Below are 21,411 nucleotides of genomic sequence, written 5' to 3'. Positions count from 1 at the left end.
TGTCTAATAAGGGGACAACTGCCCACAAAGTACAGATTTAATCGCTAAAGATTACAAATTGAACGTCACAAATGGGTGTTAATTATTCATCCTTGTGTGTTAGATTGGTTCAAGTGGTCTTTAATATAAAAATTTCATTATGTTAAGGGTTAACAATGCAAGTTTTGTGTGATGTCTCTGCTATAGCCCAGCCTAGGGGGATAAAAGCAAATGTATGTTATTCGGTATCATATAAATGTACAGATTTGGACACCTACTTTGTCTTTACGATTTTCCTTTTAAGGGACTAGGAAGGTTTAGTCATCATATCCCGAGGATTTGGAAAGAAATACAAGGATAATAATTGGAAAATTGTTAAATTGTTATTAATACTTTTAATAATGAATTAAGAATAATTGTTAAATGTTATTAGGAAAAGCTACTATTTCTAACTTTATCAATTGTATCTGGCCATATGATGCTCCTGTGTTCCTGTCTGCCTCACAAGTCTGTGGTTAGGATGGCCTGACTTCCAGACATGTCCAGCAAAAAAATCATCACTGAACTGCCTCCTCGGCCCCTGAATGGCCAGGAATTCGCCGAGGCCTATGACCCAGAAGTACAGGATTGCTTTCTTACAGTACCCATAGGTAAGTCCTCAAAGCAGCGTTGTATTTAGGCATCGGCCTCGCGCAAGATCATTGTACTCGAGGAGAAAGGGTTAAGGTTAGCTGGAGGAATTGCAAGATCGTTCTTTCCTCCGCTCACCGCTAGCCCCTTACCAGATTCGCACCAGGCCACGCGCACATGTCGTAGTTTTCCCTAACGAGGCAACTCCCCGTGAAGAGCAGTGATCCGTATGTGTATGAAGGGTTAGAGGAAGTGTATGTAAAGGAGAAAGAGAAAAGGCCCAGGGAATCTAAGATGCCCTCGACAGGAAATTTCGAATCTTGAAATGACCCTGTGGCAACCCCTAGGTCATCTAGGGTCAAAGGGGGGAATGTTGCAGAAAAAAATCGTGCGAGCCTCAGCCAATCCCTGAGCCCTCATTTGCTTATCCCACGATAAGATGCTGAACCGGTATTCAGTAAAGATTCGCTAACCCCCGAGGTATCCGAACGAGTCTCAGCCAATCCCTGAGCCTTAACTTGCTTATCCCCCGGCTCATGCGTAGAGCAGGTTACCTTGAACAAAACTCGAACTTTGCGGTGGAGGGGGCGATGATAATTAGATGTACATGAGAAATTCCGCCTTTTTTTAAGATAATGAGAACCTGCAGGCGGGACTTCCCGAAGTCTCCATTGGCTCCATGGCAATCCGCTAATCACGAACCCCAGCGAATGATCAAGATTCACCCTAAAGCTGTAACCCTTTAAAAACTGTCGCTAACAATAAAGAGCGCCTTTCTCCTCGTGAGCCCTTTTAGGGTAAATCTCAAGACTAGTCATGCCTGTCTGTTCCGTGTCTGTGTAACTTCCTTGTCTGTTGCGCCAAGTAGGACGACCTCCCACGGGGGGGACGAAGTCTCTCTCTCGAGACAGGCTTATGATCCGAGCATGCGAGAGTAATTTCCTTAACAATTTCGGCGACCCCGAAGGAACTATACGATCCAGACTCCTCGGGAGGCCCGTCGGAAGACGCGAGGCCTGTTCAACACGATGCGCATCATCGGCCTCCACTTGATCCGGATGGGGCGAATATGGGTCACCGCAGCTTCGGGGCAACGGGAAAGTACGGTTCCCCTGTGTTGGGAACAAACAGTGGACTCCACCGCCTTCTGAATACAAAGTTCAGTGTCCGGTGTCCACGCCCAATGGTGAGCATCCTCTGGGCCCCCCACGGACTGTACACCAGATTGTAAGGTCAGGGCGGGAGCGGTGCAGTGTAGTGGTAATTCCCCTGCCCCGACCCGCTCTTCCATGTTCTGCTTCTTAGTATACATCCCAGAATGCTGTCTCATCCCTCTGGGTGAGCGGGCCATTTTCCCAGGGTGTCTATCTGATTGGGAATGGTTCCCACTTCGCAACATTTAGTGTAGCCTTGCGGTGGGTTGCTTTGACGAAGCCCCCCTCGTACCGGTTAACCCTCCCTATGTTCCCAGGATGTAGCTATAAACAACTAATAGGGAGCTCATAGTCTTCGGGGGCTATATAAACCCCTCCCATAGTGTTGGGGGACTGTGGTGTGCTGATAGGGGTCCTGCAGCCACCCAGGGCTGGTCGGCGAGTACACTTCCCCACAATTAACCTCTATAACTCAGCAAACTGGCGTGGTCTTCCTCCTTCTTCGGAATTCCTGGGCCATCCCATTATGCAGGGATGGCATTGGGCGGGATTTGCTGGAACAGTGAGGGGGGGGTGGAATGGCGGCTCTGTGACAAAGACCTCTGGGAGGTATAGTACGATGGTCGTTCTAGACAGCGTTTACCTTCGTCTACAGAACTACCGCTCCCGTCATGCCGCGCGGAGGAGAAGCGGCCATTTACAACAGCTCAGAAGGCACGGGTGGAGGATGTTCAGAGCGGTTTCCCATGCACAATGATAGTAATTATGGTAATTGTTAAGTACCTGAAACCACTTCCCGTGAGATGTACCATAGAGAACATAGAGAATGATTGTAGTGTGATCCTCCTTCTAGACAGCGTTCACCTCCACCTACAGAACTACATCTCCCGGCATGCCCCGCAGAGAGGCCCGCCGAAAATCAGGCCCCGTGGGGAGGAGAGGGAGGGTGGCATGGCGGCTCGGGGCACAAAGACCTCTGGGAGTTGTAGTGCGATTCTCGTTCTCGACAGCGTTTACCTCTGCCTACTGAACTACAACTCCAATCATTACCCGGAGGGAGACTAGGCCATGTCGGGCTCCCTAGCACGTAGAAGGAGAGGGTCCTGGCAGCTCTATGCACAAAGATTTCTGGGAGTTGTAGTGTGATGCTCGTTTTAGATAGCGTTCACCTCCGCCTACCGAACTACCACTCCCATCATGCTCAGCGTGGAAGCGGCAGTCATTTGCAGGAGCGTGGAATGTGTTGGGGGCGGATGTTCAGGGCATTTTCCCATTCGTAATAATGGTAATTATGTTATTGGCCAAGTATGTGTTACCACATCCCCGTGAGGTGTCGCATAGAGAACAAAGAGACCCCAACCTCACCTCAAATCAGGCTTCTTTAAGCCCATCCGCCCCCTAAAGAGTTTACCGCACAACCACATGTCAAGGCACTGAGTGGCCCCACCTACTCTATGCGGGTATCTTACCCGAGCTGGGTTACAACACACCCCTGCCTTTGAAAAAGTCCGCTCCGCTCTGTCAAATGCAGTTGTCCTTGTCTATCCCGACGATGCTGTCACAAGAACGAACCCTCACTCGTCCCCACCCTATCCATAGTGTTTCTATATAGTCGAGCCCAGTCACTGACACGGACATTCAAGTCCTGTCGCGAGGTGAGGCTGAGTGGCTTGGCGGCTCGTGAGACAAAGAGTTCTGAGAGTTCTATTCCGACTTTTGTTCCAAATAGAACATATCTCATCCTCATCCGAGAAGCAGCGTGGTCAGTGGAAAGAGCATGGGCTTTGGAGTCAGAGGTCATGCGGCCAAAACCCGGCTCCGCCAATTGTCAGCTGTGTGACTTTGGGCAAGTCACTTAACTTCTCTGTGCCTGAGTACCTCATTTGTAAAATGGGGATTAAGACTGTTAGCCCCCCCGTGGGACAACCTGATCACCTTGTAACCTCCCCAGCGCTTAGAACAGTGCTTTGCACTTATTAAGCGCTTAATAAATGCCGTCATTATTTTCATCATTATTATTATTATTATCCGGTCTGGGTTATAACATATCCCTCCTTTTGAATAAGCCCGCTCCCCGCTGTCAAATGCAGATGGCCTTGTCTCTATCAAAGATGCTTCCACAAGAGCAAAGGTTCACTTTCAGTGAGAGCCCCTCACTATCCGTAGGGTTCCTATGAGGTCGAACCCGGTCACGGACACAGATATTTAAGACCTGTCACATGGTGAGGAAGAGTGCCTTCGGGGCCCCTGAAACAAAGAAAAAACCCTCTCTTGACCCCACCTCACCTTCTAGTTATCGCCCCATATCCCTCCTATCATTCCTTTCCAAACTCCTTGAACGAGTTGTCTACACGCGCTGCCTCAAATTCCTCAACACCAACTCTCTCCTCTACCCCCTCCAGTCTGCCTTACGTCCCCTACATTCCACGGAAACTGCCCTCTCAAAGGTCACCAATGACCTCCTGCTTGCCAAATACAACGGCTCATACTCTATCTTACTCTTCCTCGACCTTTCAGCTGCCTTCAACACTGTGGACCACCCCCTTCTCCTCAACACGCTATCTGACCTTGGCTTCACAGACTCCGTCCTTTCCTGGTTCCCCTCTTATCTCTCCGGTCGTTCATTCTCAGTCTCTTTTGCAGGCTCCTCCTCCCCCTCCCATCCCCTTACTGCGGGGGTTCCCCAAGGTTCAGTTCTTGGTCCCCTTCTGTTCTCGATCTACACGCACTCCCTTGGTGACCTCTTTCGCTCCCACGGCTTCCACTATCATGTCTACGCTGATGACACCCAGATATACATCTCTGTCCCTGCTCTCTCCCCCTCTCTCCAGGCTCGCATCTCCTCCTGCCTTCAGGACATCTCCACCTGGATGTCTGCCCGCCACCTAAAACTCAACATCTCCAAGACTGAACTCCTTGTCTTCCCTCCCAAACCCTGCCCTCTCCCTGATTTTCCCATCTCTGTTGACGGCACTATCATCCTTCCCGTCTCACAAGCCCGCAACCTTGGTGTCATCCTCGACTCCACTCTCTCATTCACCCCTCACATCCAAGCCGTCACCAAAACCTGCCGGTCTCAGCTCCGCAGCCTTGCCAAGATCCGCCCTTTCCTCTCCATCCAAACCACTACCCTGCTCGTTCAAGCTCTCATCCTATCCCGTCTGGACTACTGCATCAGCCTTCTCTCTGATCTCCCATCCTCGTGTCTCTCCCCACTTCAATCCATACTTCATGCTGCTGCCCGGATTGTCTTTGTCCAGAAACGCTCTGGGCATGTTACTCCCCTCCTCAAAAATCTCCAGTGGCTACCAACCAATCTGCGCATCAGGCAGAAACTCCTCACCCTGGGCTTCAAGGCTTTCCATCACCTCGCCCCCTCCTACCTCACCTCCCTTCTCTCCTTCTACAGCCCAGCCCGCACCCTCCACTCCTCTGCCGCTAATCTCCTCACCGTGCCTCGTTCTCGCCTGTCCCGTCATCGACCCCCGGCCCACGTCATCCCCCTGGCCTGGAATGCCCTCCCTCTGCCAATCCTCCAAGCTAGCTCTCTTCCTCCCTTCAAGGCCCTACTGAGAGCTCACCTCCTCCAGGAGGCCTTCCCAGACTGAGCCCCCTCCTTCCTCTCCCCCTCGTCCCCCACTCCATGCGCCCCATCTTACCTCCTTCCCTTCCCCACAGCACCTGTATATATGTATATATGTTTGTACATATTTATTACTCCATTTATTTTACTTGTACATATCTATTCTATTTATTTTATTTTGTTAATATGTTTGATTTTGTTTGTTTTATTTATTTATTTTATTTGTGCATATCTGTTCTATTTATTTTATTTTGTTAATATGTTTCGTTTTGTTGTCAGTCTTCCCCTTCTAGACTGTGTGCCCGCTTTTGGGTCGGGACCGTCTCTATACGTTGCCAACTTGTACTTCCCAAGCGCTTAGTACAGTGCTGTGCACACAGTAAGCGCTCAATAAATACGATTGATTGATTGAAAGAGTTCTGAGTTATATTCTGACTTTCGTTCTGGACAGCGTTTACCTCTGTCCAACGAACTACCACTCCAGTCATGTACCGCAGATAGGCCCGGGGATACGTCTGGCCCTGCCACATGGTGAGGGAGAGTGGCATGTCTGCTCAGGGCACAAAGGTAATTGGGGATTGTATTGTGATGCTCGTTCTGGACAGCGTTCACCTCCGCCTACTGAACTTAGATGCTCATCATGTGCCTTGGCGGAACCTCAGCCATGCCAGGCCCTTTTCCCGAGGAGGAGAGTGGCGTGGCGCCTCGGGACATAAAGTCTTCTGGGAGTTGTAGTGTGATTTTCGTACTAGACGGCGTTCACTCCCGCATACCGAACTACCCCTCCCGTTATGCCCAGCGGTGGGGCCAGGCACCATGTCTATCCCTGTCTCGAGGTTAGAGAAAGTGGCATGGTGGCTCGGGGCACAATGACTTCTGGGAGTTGTAGTGTGATTTTCTTTCTAGACAGCGTTCACCTCCGCCTACCGAACTACCACTCTCATCATGCCCTGCAGGGGAACTGCAGCCAGTTCACAGAGCGCGGAAGGTGCGGGAGGTGGATGTTCAGAGTGTTTTCCCATTCCTAATGAAAGTAGTCATGTCATTTGAAGCACCTGTCACCAGTCCCCGTGATATGTCGCACCCGAAACAGGGAGACCCCAACCTAGCTCCAAATGCTCGTTCTATACAGCGTTCACGTACGCCTACCCAACTACCACTCCCATCAGTTCCCGCCGGGGAGTCTCGGCGGAAGGCAGGCAGGCAGGCAGGCAGGCAGGCAGACAGGAAGTAAGTAAGTAAGGAATAAATTAATGAATTTTCGGGGCCTCGTTACCTCATCTTTTAAAGGGAAGGTGAAGACTGTGAGTCCCTTGTGGGACAGGAGTGTGTCCAGTCAGATTAGTTTGAATCTACCCCAGGGCCGAGGACAGTACCTGGCAGATAGCAAGCGCTTATTAAGAAATACCGGTAGAAGAAAAAACAAAGAGTCCAATGTTAAAGCATGTACTGGGACAGGGTTCGATTTGGAAGAGCAGGAGGACTGTTTTGGACATGTGTAGTTACATATGCCGGGGGGCACTAGTACACATGGTCCCTTACCCAAGGAACTGGAAAATGCAGAAGGGAGGAGGGACAAAAATATGTTTCCCCAGTAGAAGGATGACGAAGTTCAAAAAGACTGAAACATCGCTTGAGCGCCTATGTAATACTCCAGAGATGCCACAAGAAGGCAGCTGTCCGAATTCATCCGGCCTCGTCCGGTTCTTCTGGATTCCCAGAGCCCAGCCACCATCGAAACAACCTCGTACCACCCTCTTGATGTAGCGAAGAGAGTTGGAAAGGGTTCAGAGACGAGAAGTGGCAATCCTGGGACTAAGTCCCGATTGCGATATTTTTGTGACCGTGGCCGAGACACTTTGAAATCTGTGTGCTTCAGCTGACACTCCTATAAATCTGAAGAAGAACTAGGTGTTAATCTTCTTCCACAGGCTGTGCTCACCGATGTAAGACGCAGGCTGCCTCTGCCCTGTTCTCAGGGTCCCCACACCCGCGATTTGCCAAGACGAATCGCTGAGCCAACAGGACTGCGAGAAAGGGGAGGCAACAGAGGCCAGCCCAGGTATCCACCCACACAATGCGGCCGTGTCGCGGTGGGAAGGAGCTTGGCGTGCCGGATCGGGGCACAAGGACCTCTGGGAGTCGTAGTCTGACGCTTGGTCTTGACTTGAATTCATCTCCACCTCCCGAACTACCAGTCCCATCGTACCCCGTGTCTGGGCCCGAGGCCATGGGCCAGAGCGCGGAAAAAGCGGGAGGCGGTTGTTCCGAAGGTTTTCCGATTGATATCGATAATAATTATGGTAGTTTTTAAGTACTCGCTGCTACTCCCTGTGAGGTGTAGCGCGGAGAACGCAGAGACCCCAGATTCATTCCAGATCAATGCTCCTTTCATCCCATTAGCTCTCGGGAGAGTTTACCACACAACCAACAGTCAAGGCACTGAGTAGCTCCATCTCCTGAAGGCCGGCCCCTTAAATCCTTCCATTGGCATGAGGCCACTCCCCGCTGTTCCACGCAGACCTTGGCCCTCCCCAAGATGCTCTTACGGGAGCGAAGCCTCATTAGTCCCCCGCACTCTCCGTCGTATCCCCATGGAGCCCAGCGCTGGAACCTATCCAGTCCATCATATCGTGTCGGGTAGATTCTTCAGGGAATCTTAATCTTATGCTACCGCTGGGCTTCCATCCTCGTCGGGCTGGTCCGAAAGCCTGTTCCACGCTTGGAGCACCCGGGCGGCCACTGTCCAGCATGGATTCCCCAGGGCTCGACGAGGATCGGCCTGTCGCTGGAGGCTCTCCAGGACCCGCTGGGTTAGAGGGGCTTCTCTCTGCTGAGAGTCCCCAGGTGCTCCGCCGAGTTGGAGAAGGGACTCAAGGTTTTCGCAAACTCGGGGCTCTCTTGGGGACACTGTCCGGTGGCCCTGTCACCAGAGCCTCTCCCGCAGGCGCTGACCTGAGCCGGTTTCTCTCGCGCGAGGGTCCCAGGGGGGGTGACGCCCCCGGGGCAGAAGCCCGGGTGCCCGCGTCCGGCGGGGGGATTCCCGGCCTCGAGAATGCTGTGGCCTCGGGCCAGCCTGGACTGGTTGGCGCGGCCCTGTTCGTGATGGGCCGCTCGGGGCCTGGCGACGGAGCTCAGGCTCCCGGCGGGGCCATCCTCGCTGTCCGTGTCGTCTCCAGTGGGGGCTCCCCCTTCCTGGGCAGGAGGCCGAGAGAAACATACCTGCCGGGCGGGAGTTCTCCCCAGGCTCCCCCCTAAGCGATCCATCCGGTGGCTCAGGTTATCGCCGGAGGCCGTCTCCTCCGCTCGGCGGGGACCAGGATGCCTCTGGCCCTGCCTCTGGACCGTCAGAGTCCAGCCAACACGGCGGGGTCAAGGGTCTGGTGGCTCCACCTTATGTGACAGATAGGTGGGTCGGGGTGGTGGAGGAGTGAGCGAGGGAGAACAGGAGAGAAGGAGAGGGAGGAGGAGATGGAGAAAGGGGGAGGGGAGAGAGAAGGAGAAAAAAAGTATTGACAGAGAAAGAAAAAGTCCGAGAGAGAGAGAATAAGGAGAGAAAATGAAAGACAAAAAGAGAGAGAAAAAAGGAGAGACAGAGAGAGAAAGAGAGAAAAACGAGAGAGACAGGAAGAAAGAAAAAGGAGAGAGAAAATGAGAAAAAGGAGAGACAGAGGAAGAAAAAAAGAAAGAAAGAGGGAGAGACAGAGGCAAAGAGAGAAAACGTAAATGTCAGCTTGTCCCAGCAGGATTAAGAATAGTTTGAGGGGAGGGCTCGTGTCACCCCAGGGTTTGGCGGGGACCGGACGCCTCCCCGTACCAGAATCATCGGACGCGCTGGCGGAAGCTCTCGGGACCGGAGTTTTCTTCTGCTCCCGGGCTGCGCTCCCGCCCCCAGGACCCTCCATCTTCCACCGGCTTCAGGTCTGGAAGACTTTCCTCCTCCTGTTCTTCCTCCTCCTCCTGCTGCTGGTCTTCTCGGCGACCCTGGCACCCATCTGATGCCATGACTCGGTGTCCGCCAAGAACGTCTTAAACGGATTCTCCTCTTCATGACCACTGGAAGGAGGGTTATTCTTTCATTCATTCTTTCATTCAAACGTATTTAGTAAGCACTTACTGTATGCAGAACACTGTACTAAGCGCTTGGGAGAGTCCAATATGGCAATAAACAACCACATTCACTGCCCACAACGGGCTTACAGTCATCCCTCATCAGCAAAGCACTCATGTCCAAAATATGCCATGTGTCTATCAATCATATTTGTGAGTGTCTCCCGAGCACTGTGATAAGCGCTTGGGAGATGGAAATAGAACAATAGTCTCAAAACTGTGAGAAAGGGACTGTGTCCAGCTGTATTTGCATATATCCACCCCAGCGCTTAATAATGATAATAATGATGATAATAGCATTTGTTAAGCGCTTACTATGTGCCAGGCATTGAACTAAGCGTTGGGGTGGATATAGTGTCTGCCACATTGTACACACTTAACAATTGCCAAGATTATTATTATTTTATAGATGAGATAAGCGAGCCAAAGAGAAATGAAGTGACTTGCCCAAGGTCTCTCAAGATGTACGTGGTGGACCTGGAATTAGAACCCAGGTCCTTCTCATTCCAAGTCCAGTGCTCTAGCCATTAGGACACCCTGCTCATTTATTTAGCGTTTTACTACGTGCACGGCACTGTTCTAAATGCTTGGCAAATTAGAAAGCAACATAGACGACAGTCACGTTTCCTGCCCCACCACAAGATTTCAGTGTCGAGCGGGAGACAGACAGACATTAATATAAATAAGTCATGGTGTATAATTCATTTATTCAATCGTAATTATTGAGCGCTTACTGTGTGCAGAGCACTGTACTAAGAGCTTAATTCAAAGCTCTCAGAATTGAGTAAGCAGATAAGAGCTTAGAGAATTAGTCTGGAAGAGCTTAGAGAATTAGTCTGGTTTAGAGAAGCAGCGAGGCTCAATGAAAAGAGCACGGGCTTGGGAGTCAGGGGTCATGGGCTCTAATCTCGACCCTGCTGTGTGACCTTGGGCAAGTCACTTAACTTCTCTGAGCCTCAGTTACCTCATCTGCGAAATGGGGATTAAGACTGAGCCCCACGTGGGACAACCTGGTCACTTTGTATCCCCCCAACGTTTAGAACAATGCTTTGCACATAGTAAGCGTTGAACAAATGCCATAACCATTATTATTATAGTGGAGAAATCAAAGGCCTGATGGTCCTTCCTCTGGCCTCTTCATACCTCCCCCTATGCACTGTGAGCTCGTTGTGGGCAGGCAGGTGTCTGCTTTTATATTGTCCTCTCACAAGTGCTTAGTACAATGCTTTCCACACAATAAGTGCTCAACAAATACTACTGAGTTGAACTGAATTCGGACAGAAAAAAAATTCATGGTATATGTTCATTCATTCATTTATTCATTTGTATGTATTGAGCGCTTACTGTGAGCAGAGCACTGTACTAAGCGCTTGGGAAGTACAAGTTGGCAACATATAGAGACAGTCCCTAGCCAACAACGGGCTCACGGTCTAGAAGGGGGAGACAGACAACAAAACAAAACAAAACATTCACAAAATAGAATAAATAGAATAGTAAATATGTACAAGTAAAATAGAGTAATAAATCTGTACAAAAATATATACAGGTGCTGTGGGGAGGGGAAGGAGGTAGGGCGGGGGGGATGGGGAGGGGGAAAGGAAGAAGGGGGCTCAGTCTGGGAAGGCCTCCTGGAGGAGGTGAGCTCTCAGTAGGGTTTCGAAGGGAGGAAGAGAGCTAGCTTGGCGGTTGTGTGGAGGGAGGGCATTCCAGACCAGGGGGAGGACTTGGGCCGGGGGTCGACGGCGGGACAGGCTAGAATGAGGCACAGTGAGGAGGTTAGCGGCAGAGGAGTGGAGGGTGCCGGCTGGGCTGTAGAAGGAAAGAAGGGAGGTGAGGTAGGAAGGGGGTGAGGTGATGGAGAGCCTTGAAGCCGAGAGTGAGGAGTTTTTGCCAGATGAATAGGATGACTGGTAGCCACTGGAGAATTTTGAGCAGGGGAGTAACATGCCCAGAGCGTTTCTGCACAAAGATGATAAGGGCAGCATCCTGAAGTATAGACTGAAGTGGGTAGAGGCAGGAGGATGGGGGATCAGAGGTAGGCTGATGCAGTAATCCAGTCGGGATAGGATGAGAGATTGAACCAGCAAGGTAGCGGTTTGGATGGAGAGGAAAGGGCGGATCTTGGCGATGCTGTGGAGGTGAGACCAGCAGGTTTTGGTGATGGATTGGATGTGAGGGGTGAAAGAGAGAGCGGAGTAGAGGATGACACCAAGTTGCGGGATTGTGAGACGGGAAGGATGGAAGTGACGTCTACAGTGACAGGAAAGTCAGGGAGAGGGTGGGGTTTTGGAGGGAAGATAAGGAGTTCAGTCTTGGACATATTGAGTTTTAGATGGCGCGCAGACATCCAGATTGAGTTATCCTGAAGTCAGGAGGAGACCCGAGCCTGAAGGGAGGGAGAGAGAGCAGGGGCAGAGATGTAGACCTGGGTGTCATCAGCGTAGAGTTGGTAGTTGAAGCCGTGGGAGCGAATGAGTTCACCAAGGGAGTAAGTGTAGAAAGAGAACAGAGGGGGACCAAGAACAGACCCTTGAGGAAGCCCTACAGTAAGGGGATGGGAGGGGGAGGAGGAGCCCGTAAAGGTCACTGGAAATGGCCGGAGAGATAAGAGGAGAACCAGGAGAGGACTGAGTCTGTGAAGCCAAAGTTGGATAGCGTGTTGACCAGAAGGGGGTGGTCCACAGTGGACGGCAGCTGAGTGGTCGAAGAGGATTAGGGTAGGAGCCGTTGGATTTGGCAAGAAGAAGGTCACTGATGACCTTTGAGAGGGCAGCTTCTGTGGAGTGTAGGGGACGGAAGCCAAATTGGATAGGGTCAAGGAGAGAGTTCGCATTGAGGAATGGTAGAGGGAGATAGGGCGATAACTAGAAGGGGAGGTGGGGTCAAGAAAGTGTTTTTTTTAGGAAGGGGGAGACTTTTATGATTTTTTAGGATTTGCTAAGCGCTTACCATGAGCGAAGCACTGTTCTAAGCGCTGGGGCAGATACAAGATAATCAGGACGCACAAAAGGGTCATAGTCTAAGTAGTAGAACAGGTATTGAATCCCCATTTTGCAGGTGGAGGAACTGAGGTACAGAGAAGTAAAGGGACTGGCCAAATGTCACACAACAGGGACGTGGTAGAGCAGGGATTAGAACCCAGATCTTCTGGCTCAACCAATCATATTGATTGAGAGTTTTCTATGTACAAAGAACTGTACTAAGCACTTGGAAGAGGACAATATAACAGACATTTCCCAACCCTCAACGTGCTTACTGGTTTAGAGGCAAGAGCCCGGGCTTGGCAGTCAGAGGACGTGGGTTCTAATCCCTCCCATGCCACCTATCTTCTTTGTGACATTCGACAAGCCACTTAATTTCTCTGTGCCTCAGTTCCTTCATCTGTAAAATGGGGATTAAAACTGTGAGCCCTACTGATTGATCAGCCAGGTCATGTAGAGGCAGAACGCTCCCCCGCCCCCACCCCAATACATCACAGATCACCTCTCCCACCACCAGCCCCCAGAGAGATGGAACTGAGACCCAGAGAAGTGAGGTGACTTGCCCAAGGTCACAGAGCTGGGAAGAGAACCCAGGTCCTTGCGACTCCCAGGCCCACGCTTTCTCTAGCCACTAGGCTGCACTGCTTTCTCTTGCTCAGCTCTTCCTTTTTGGCTGACTCTGGTCCTCCCCCGAGGTGCCTGGTGAGGTTTCCACGGCTACCCCATCACCACTCAGAGAGGATGTTCCCGCCGGGCTCGGCGGTCCAATTGCAACTTTTGGCACCTGACGCCTCCGACGCGATCAATCAGAAAGTGCACAGAGGAGGCCATTACACCCCAGATTTCGGCTCCACGAAGGTTCCAAGGTGAGATTTTCCCCTCTTTAGGATGGAACTTTCTCCTCATTATTCTGAACTGGTAACAACTCAAAATAAACTTAGCTCATTCATTTCATTCATTCATTCATTCAATCGTATTTATTGGGTGCTTACTGTATGCAGAGCACTGTACTAAGAGCTTAGAAAGTACAATTCGGCAACAGATAGAGACAATCCCTACCCAACAAACGGCCTCACAGTCTAGAAGGGGGATACAATCAAAACAAGTAGACAGCCATCAATACCATAATAGATAAATAGAATTATAGACATATTCACATCATTAATAAAAGCAATAGAATAATAAATATGTACAAATATACACAAGTGCTGTGGGGCGGGGAAGAAGGTAGAGCAGAGGGAGGGAATCGGGGCGCTGGGGAGGGGAGAAGGAGCAGTGTGGCTCAGTGGAAAGACCACAGGCTTTGAATTCAGAGGTCAGGGGTTCAAATTCCGGCTCCGCCAATTGTCAGCTGTGTGACTTTGGACAAGTGACTTAACCTCTCTGCGCCTCAGTTCCCTCATCTGTAAAATGGGGATTAAGACTTTGAGCCCACCGTGGGACAGCCTGATCACCTTGTAACCTCCCCGGCGCTTAGACCAGTGCTTTGCACATAGTAAGGGCTTAATAAATGCCATTATTATTAAGCAGACAAAAAGCGGGGGGGCTCAGTCTGGAAAGGCCTCCTGGAGGAGGAGAGCTCTCAGTAGGGCTTTGAAGGAATGAAGTGTGCTAGCTTGGCGGATGTGAGGAGGGAGGGCGTTCCAGGCCAGAGGTAGGACATGGACCTGGGGTCGACGGTGGGACAGGCGAGAACGAGGCAGAGTGAGGAGGTTAGCGGCTCGAGGCTGGACTCTGACTTAATTGAATTCGCTGTTGACTTCCTTCTCTGTTTTTTTTCCCGGGGTGCCTGGATCATGACCTGAAGAGAAATAAGATATTGACCGGCGAAAGTTTTCGGGAGAAGGGTTGAACTTTCCGCAGCAGACTGTGAACGAAGCTGTGTTTTGGATCTTTTTTTTTTTTAAAAAAAGAGCCCGGGCACGGGAGTCAGAGGGCTTGGGTTACAGATGTACAAGTGTAAATACCTTCACCCCATCTAATCCTGCCTATCTTTAGTAGTAGAAGCAGCGTGAAGCATACTTCTGCGTCAAACGTTTAGCAGCAGAGAAGCAGCTTGGCTCGGTAGAAAAAGCGCGGGCTTTGGAGTCAGAGGTCGTGGGTTCAAATTCCAGCTCTGCCAATTGTCAGCTGTGTGACTTTGGGCAAGTCACTTAACTTCTCTGGGCCTCAGCTCCCTCATCTGTAAAATGGGGATTAAGACTGTGAGCACCCCGTGGGACAACATGATCACTTTGTAATCTCCATAGCTCTTAGACCAGTGCTTTGCACATAGTAAGCGCTTAATAAATGCCATTATTATTATTGTTATAGTAGGAGCTTGCAATCTAATCAGTACAACAGAATTAGCAGGTACATTCCTTGTCCACAGTGAGCTGACAGCCTAGTAAAGCCGACTCCATCACTTGTCTGCTGTGTGACCTTGGGCAAGTCACTTAACTTCCCTGTGCTTCAGTTTCCTCATCTGCAAAATGTGAATTAAGATTGGGAACCCTGTGTGGGACAGGGACTGTGTCCAACCTTATTACCTTCTATCTACCCCAGCGCTTAGAACAATGCCTGCCACATAGTAAGCCCTTAACAAATACCTTATTAATAATAAAGCCCCTACTACAGTGTAGTGGTAGGACCTTGCAATAGAATAAAAAAAGAAATAAAAAAGGTTTACAAATAATAGGATCAGGAGAAAGAACAAAGATACTGTAGGAAGCAGTGCAAGTACTGGTAATATTTATTAAGTGCACAATTTGTGTGTAACACTGTCCTAGGCGCTTGGGAAGAATAGAGGAAAGAAGAGAACTTACACTTTGGTGAGGGAGACAAACAGTGAAATATTTACAACTACGTGGTTAAAGTAAATAACACAATAAGCAGATGCACAAGTGTAAAGAAGTTCAGAAGTGCTAGAACTGGCCAATGACTTTATCTTACCTAGAATTAGCTCCCTTTATTTACCCCCCCCCTCAGTCCCAAAGCATTTATGTACATATCCATAATTTATTTATATGAAAGTCTGTTTCCCCCATCTAGACTGTTAGCTCGTTGCAGGCAGGGAACGTGTCTACCTACTCTGTTACATCGATTTATTGTACTCTCCCAATCCCTTAGTATAATGCTCTGCCCACAGTAAATGCTCGGTAAATACAAATGTTGACTGATTGATAATGAAACGTGGAATGTCCTAGTGGATAGAACACGGCCCTGGGAGGCAGGAGGACCTGGGTTCTAACCCCAGCTCCATCACTTGTCTGTTGTATGACCTAAAACAAGTCACTTCACTTCTCTTGGCTTCAGTTCCCTCATCTGTAAAATGGGGATTAAGAATGTAAGCCCCTTGGGGGACATGGCCTGTGACCAATCTGATTAGTTTATACCTAACACGGCGCTTAGTAGAGTGCCTGGCAAATAGTAAGCATTTAACAAGTACCATTTAAAAAATATTGCTTTGAGTTCTGGGAAATTGATTGAGAAACAGCTGAATAAATAGTTGACTCAGTATGCATATGCCTATCAGTACCAAAGACATAAATGAATACATAAGCATCAAAGGAGGCTGTGAGGTCGACTTGGAAGTTGGGAAGGGATTTGGGAAAATTCCTGGACGAGGTAAACCATCAATTAATCAATCGATATTTATTGAGTGCTTCCCATGTGCACAGTACCGTACTTAGCGGTTGAGAGAGTCCAGTACCGCAGAATTAGCAAGCATGCTCCCGGACATGGGAGGAAACCTGCTTATGCTGTAATTTCCAGAATGAAAGGCAAAATTCTCCTTAGGTTTCTGGTTGTTCTCTTTCTGAAGCTCCTCGCGGGAGGAAGTAGGTATAAGGGGAGAGAAAGGGTGGGATGAGATAATAACAATGATGATAATAGTAATGATGGTAATAATAATAGTATTTATTAAGCACTTACTATGTGCCAAGCACTGTTCTAAGTGAAGGGGTAGCTACAAGATAATCAAGTTGTCCCATGTGGGACTCACGGTCTTAATCCTCATTTTACAGTTGAGGTAACTTTGAGGCCTAGAGAAGTTAAGTGACTTGCCCAAAGCCACACAGCTGATAAGTGGCAGAGCTGGGATTAGAACCCATGACCACTGATTCCCAAGCCCATGTTCTTGCCACTAAGCCACGCTGCTTCTCGTGATCTTCAGAAAGACAGAACAATCACCACTCCTGCTCTAGAGACAAATTCCAGGTCGGCATCATTCCTTTCTGCTGCCTTTATTAATGATAATAATGATAATAATAATAAAATTTGTTAACTGTTCTTTACATGCCAGGAACTATACTAAGTGCTGGGGTAGGTTCAAGATAATTGAGTTGGACGCAGCCTTTGTGACCCACATAGGGTTCACAGTCTTAATCCCCATTTTACAAATGTGGTAACCGAGGCACAGAGAAGTGAAATGACTTGTTCGAGGTCACACAGCAGACTAGTAGCAGAGCTGGAGTTAGAACACAGGTCCTTCTGATTCCCAGGCCTGTGCTCTACCCATTAGGCCATACTGCTTCCCTAAGTACTGAGGAGAGTATAATAGAACAATAGAACAGACGAACCAGGTGAGAATGTCAGATTAACAACGTGTCAGGTTGAAGATTGTCTTCTTCTGAGTGTTTAGTACAGCGTTCTGCACACATTAAATGCTCAATATATACCACGGATTGATTGATTGAATATACCGTTGAATTTACTTATAAATATACTTGTAAATGCTGAGAATAGATGTAAGGTCATTGGTGCTAAGACTGGGTATCGTTTTGATCCATTCAGGATGATTAGAAATTAATTGGCGAAGGCTTCCTGGAAAAGGTGGGATTTTAGGAGGAGTTTGTAGACAGGGAGGACTGTGGTCTAGACTAGTTTAAGGGGAAGAGAACTCTGGGCCAGGAGACATGCAGGAGTGAGGATTCGGAGGGAAGAAAGACGAGAGTGAGATACAGTTGATAGGTGATCTCGGGGTAAGGAAAGTTTGAGAACCGAAAAGTAGTGGGTGAAGACAGCCTATAGGAAAGATTAATTGATCAATCAGTCAATCAAAGCAACGTGACCTAGTGGACAGAGCCTGGGCCTGGGAGTCAGAGGATCTGGGTTCTAACCCTGGCTCTGCCAATCATCTGCTGTGTGACCTTGGATGAGTCACTTCACTTCTCTTCCTCGTATACAAAACGGGGATTAAGACGCTGAGCCCCACGTGGGACATGGACTGTGTCCACCCTGATTAGCTTCTGCCAACGTCAGCGCTTAGTATATAGTGCCTGGTGCATAGTAAGCCCTTAAAAACTGCCCTATATATAAAAAAGAAAAGAATCTTTGTGAGGGAAAAATGAAGAACGGGTTTTTTTTTTCGGTTTTTTCTCCCCTCCTTCAAACGTCCAAGAGACCGTCCCTGACTAGACCTTCATTTCCTCTTCTCCCACTCCCTTCTGCGTCGCCCTTGCACTTGGATTTTCTCCCTTTATTCACTCCTTTTTGATTCCGACAGCACTTACATTCATCTCGTTTTGGGCAGGGAATGTGTCTATTTATTGTTATATTGTACTCTCCCAAGTGCTTAGTACAGATCTTTTCACACAGTAAGCGCTCAGCAAATACAGTAGAATGAATTAATGAATATCCATAATTTATTTACAATGATAACAATAATTATGATATTTGTTAAGCGCTTACTATGTTCCAAGCTCTAAGCCCGGGGATAGGTACAAAGTAAGTAGGTTGTCCCACTTGGGGCTCACGGTCTTTATCCCCATTTTACAAATGAGGTAACTGAGGGCCAGAGACGTTAAGTGGCTTGCCCAAGGTCACACAACAGACAGGTGGAAGAGCCGGGATTCGAACCCACATCCTTTGACTCCCAAACCTGGGATATTGCCACTAAGCCACGCTCTTTAATGTCTGTCTCTCCCTATAGAATGTAAGTTTACAGTGGACAGGGAATGTGTCTTCCAATTTTATTGTATTGTACTCTCCCAAATGCATAGTGCAGTGCTCTGCACAGAATAAGTGCTTGATAAGTACGACTGATTGATCGAATGACATTTAGCCCAGCCTGGAGAAGGTCAAAGAGTAAATTGATAACTTTATTTGGGACTGTGAGGAGAGATGGACCAGCTTTCCGAGGCCACTTAAGGAGGAAATGAGCTAAGAAAGAAAGCACTAGAGATGTGGATAAAATCACGATTGCTGTATTTGTTAAACTGTGAGCCCGCTGTTGGGTAGGGACCGTTTCTATATGTTGCCAACTTGTACTTCCCAAGCGCTTAGTACAGTGTTCTGCACACAGTAAGCGCTCAATAAATACGATTTTTTAAAAAGCCCGGTATTAAGTGCCTGGTGGATAGAACACAGGCCTGGGAGTCAGAAGGATCTGGGCTCCAATCCGACTTGTCTGCTGTGTGACATTGGGCGAGTCACTTCACTTCTCTGTGCCTCAGTTACCTCATCTGTTAAATGGAGATTAAGACTGTGAGCTGTGTCCAACCTGGTAAACTTGTATCTACGCCAGTGCTTAGTACAGTGCCTGACACATAGTAAACGCTTAGCGAATGGGCAGTTGAAAGTTGTTATTATTCATTTATTCATTCATTCAATCGTATTTATTGAGCGATTGCTGTGTGCAGAGCACTGTACTAAGCGCTTGAGCAGTACAATTCAACAATAGAGACAATCCCTGCTCACACAGAGTTTACAGTCTAGAAGGGGAGAGACAGACAACAAAACAAGTTTTGTTAAGCACTTACTATGTACCACTCACTGTACTAGCACTGGGGTAGATACAAGGTCACCAGATGCCACATGGGACACACAGTCTAAGGAGGAGGAAGAATGGGTTGGGAATCCCCATTTCGTAGATGAGGAAGCTGAGACCCAGAAAAGTGAAGTGACATGCCTAAGGTCACTTAGCGGGCGAATGGTAAAGCCGGGACTGTGAGCCCGTTGTTGGGTAGGGATTGTCTGTATCTGTTGCCTAACTATACTTTCCAAGCGCTTAGTACAGTGCTCTGCACACAGTTAGTGCTCAATCAGTCAATCAATCAATCAATCGTATTTATTGAGCGCTTACTGTGTGCAGAGCACTGTACTAAGCGCTTGGGAAGTACAAGTTGGGAACACATAAAAACAGTCCCTACACAACAGTGGGCTCACAGTCTAGAAGGGGGAGACAGAGAACAAAACCAAACATACTAACAAAATAAAATAAATAGAATAGATATGTGCAAGATAAATAAATAAATAAAGTAATAAATATGTACAAACATATATGCATATATACAGGGGAAGGGGAAGTGAAGGAGTTAAGATGGAGGAGATGGAGAGGGGGACAAGGGGGAGAGGAAGGAAGGGGCTCAGTCTGGGAAGGTTTCCTGGAGGAGGGGAGCTCTCAGTAGGGCCTTGAAGGGAGGAAGAGAGCTAGCTTGGCGGATGGGCGGGGCGGGGGGGCATTCCAGGCCCGGGGGATGACGTGGGCCGGGCGTCAATGGCAGGACAGGCGAGAACGAGGCACGGTGAGGAGATTAGCGGCAGAGGAGCGGAGGGTGCGGGGTGGGCTATAGAAGGAGAGAAGGGAGGTGAGGTAGGAGGGGGCGAGGTGATGGAGGGCCTTGAAGCCGAGGATGAGGAGTTTCTGCCTGATGCGCAGATTGATTGGTAGCCACTGGAGATTTTTGAGGATCAATCAATAACTACGATTGAATGAATGAATGAATGAACCCAGGTCCTCTGACTTCCAGTCCCAGACCTGTCCCACTCCACGGATATTTTTTTTTCTTGAGGGTATTTGTTAAGCACTTACTGTGTACCGGGCACTGTATTAAACTCTGGGGTAATCTCAAGATAATGACAGGACACAGTCCCAATCTCCATTTTACAGATGAGGAAACTGAAGCCCAGAGAAGTGGAGCGACTCGCCCGCAGTCACCCAGCAGAAGAGCGGGATTAGCACCCAGGTCCTTCCTGCCCACGGTCGGATCGAGTTAACCACCCGCGGATGGCAGAGGGAAATGGGACCAGGGTGATTGGCTTCCTCCTGAAGGGACTGTCAGACCGGCCGGAGGTGCGATTCGCGGCCTTTGGTGCCATCTACACGGCCACGCTCCTGGCCAACGGTGCCCTCCTCCTCGCCCTCCGCGGCGACCACCATCTCCACACGCCCATGTACTTCCTCCTCACCACCCTGTCGTTGCTGGACGTCTTCTGCCCCATGGCCGCGGTGCCCAAGATACTGCGGGGCCTCACCTCCGGAGACTGGCAATATCGTTGGCCGGGTGCGCCCTTCAAGCCTATTTCCTGGTGGCCCCGAAGGGTAAGGACGTCTTCCTCCTGACGGTCACGGCCTCTGAGCATCGCTTGGCCGTCGTCAGCCCTCTCCACTACGCTGTTCTAATGGACGGGAGCATGTGCGTCGCGCTGGCGGCAGGAGCCTGGCCGGCTCCCTTCCTCAACTCTCCCCTCCACGCGTACTTCACCTTCACGATGACCTTCTGCCTCTCCAACCTGGTGACCAGTACTACTACTACGTCCTTCCGGTGACGGGCCTGTCCGCTCTGGCGGTGGGCGGGATCGGCGCCTTCTCTATCACTTTAGGCTCCTACGTACTCGTCGCAGGCGCCACCGTGAAGAGCCGCTCGGCCGAGGAGAAGCGCCGGACCTGGTCCACCTGCACCTCCTGCCTGCCGGCCGTCAGCCGATTCTATGGCCCCGCCATCATCACCTACATCCGGCCATCTTGCTGTCACTATCCAGGAAGCAAAATGCTCGTGGGCATGCTTTATGGCGTCCTCAACCCCCTCATCGACAGCCTGAGGAATGAGGAGGTCAAGGCGGCCCTCCGGCAGTTGCTGAGACAGACGTTAGGCCCGCTGGGATCTCTTCGGCACCCATAGGACCGCTATGGAATGGACCCCGGGAGTACGTGCACTGGACTGAGCGCTCGGTAAAACGCAAGAGGAGACGCATTCCCTGTCCACGGGGAGCT

At 49.6% G+C, this 21,411-nt stretch overlaps 1 protein-coding gene across 1 annotated transcript; it reads left to right on the top strand.

The window, feature by feature from the left end:
• The first annotated feature begins 13,178 nt into the window (after nt 1-13,178).
• LOC119921912 (olfactory receptor 1038-like) lies at nt 13,179-21,319 on the top strand. Its single transcript, XM_038741891.1, has 5 exons — nt 13,179-13,303; nt 16,240-16,255; nt 20,470-20,646; nt 20,739-20,849; nt 20,942-21,319. The coding sequence occupies exons 1-5, from the start codon at nt 13,179-13,181 to the stop codon at nt 21,317-21,319; spliced, it is 807 nt and encodes a 268-aa protein (XP_038597819.1).
• The last annotated feature ends 92 nt before the right edge of the window (nt 21,320-21,411 follow it).

The sequence above is a fragment of the Tachyglossus aculeatus genome, unplaced genomic scaffold (genome assembly GCF_015852505.1).
Source record: "Tachyglossus aculeatus isolate mTacAcu1 unplaced genomic scaffold, mTacAcu1.pri SUPER_32, whole genome shotgun sequence".
NCBI classification, from domain to species: domain Eukaryota; kingdom Metazoa; phylum Chordata; class Mammalia; order Monotremata; family Tachyglossidae; genus Tachyglossus; species Tachyglossus aculeatus.
This window is presented reverse-complemented; position numbering and strand designations above follow the sequence as displayed.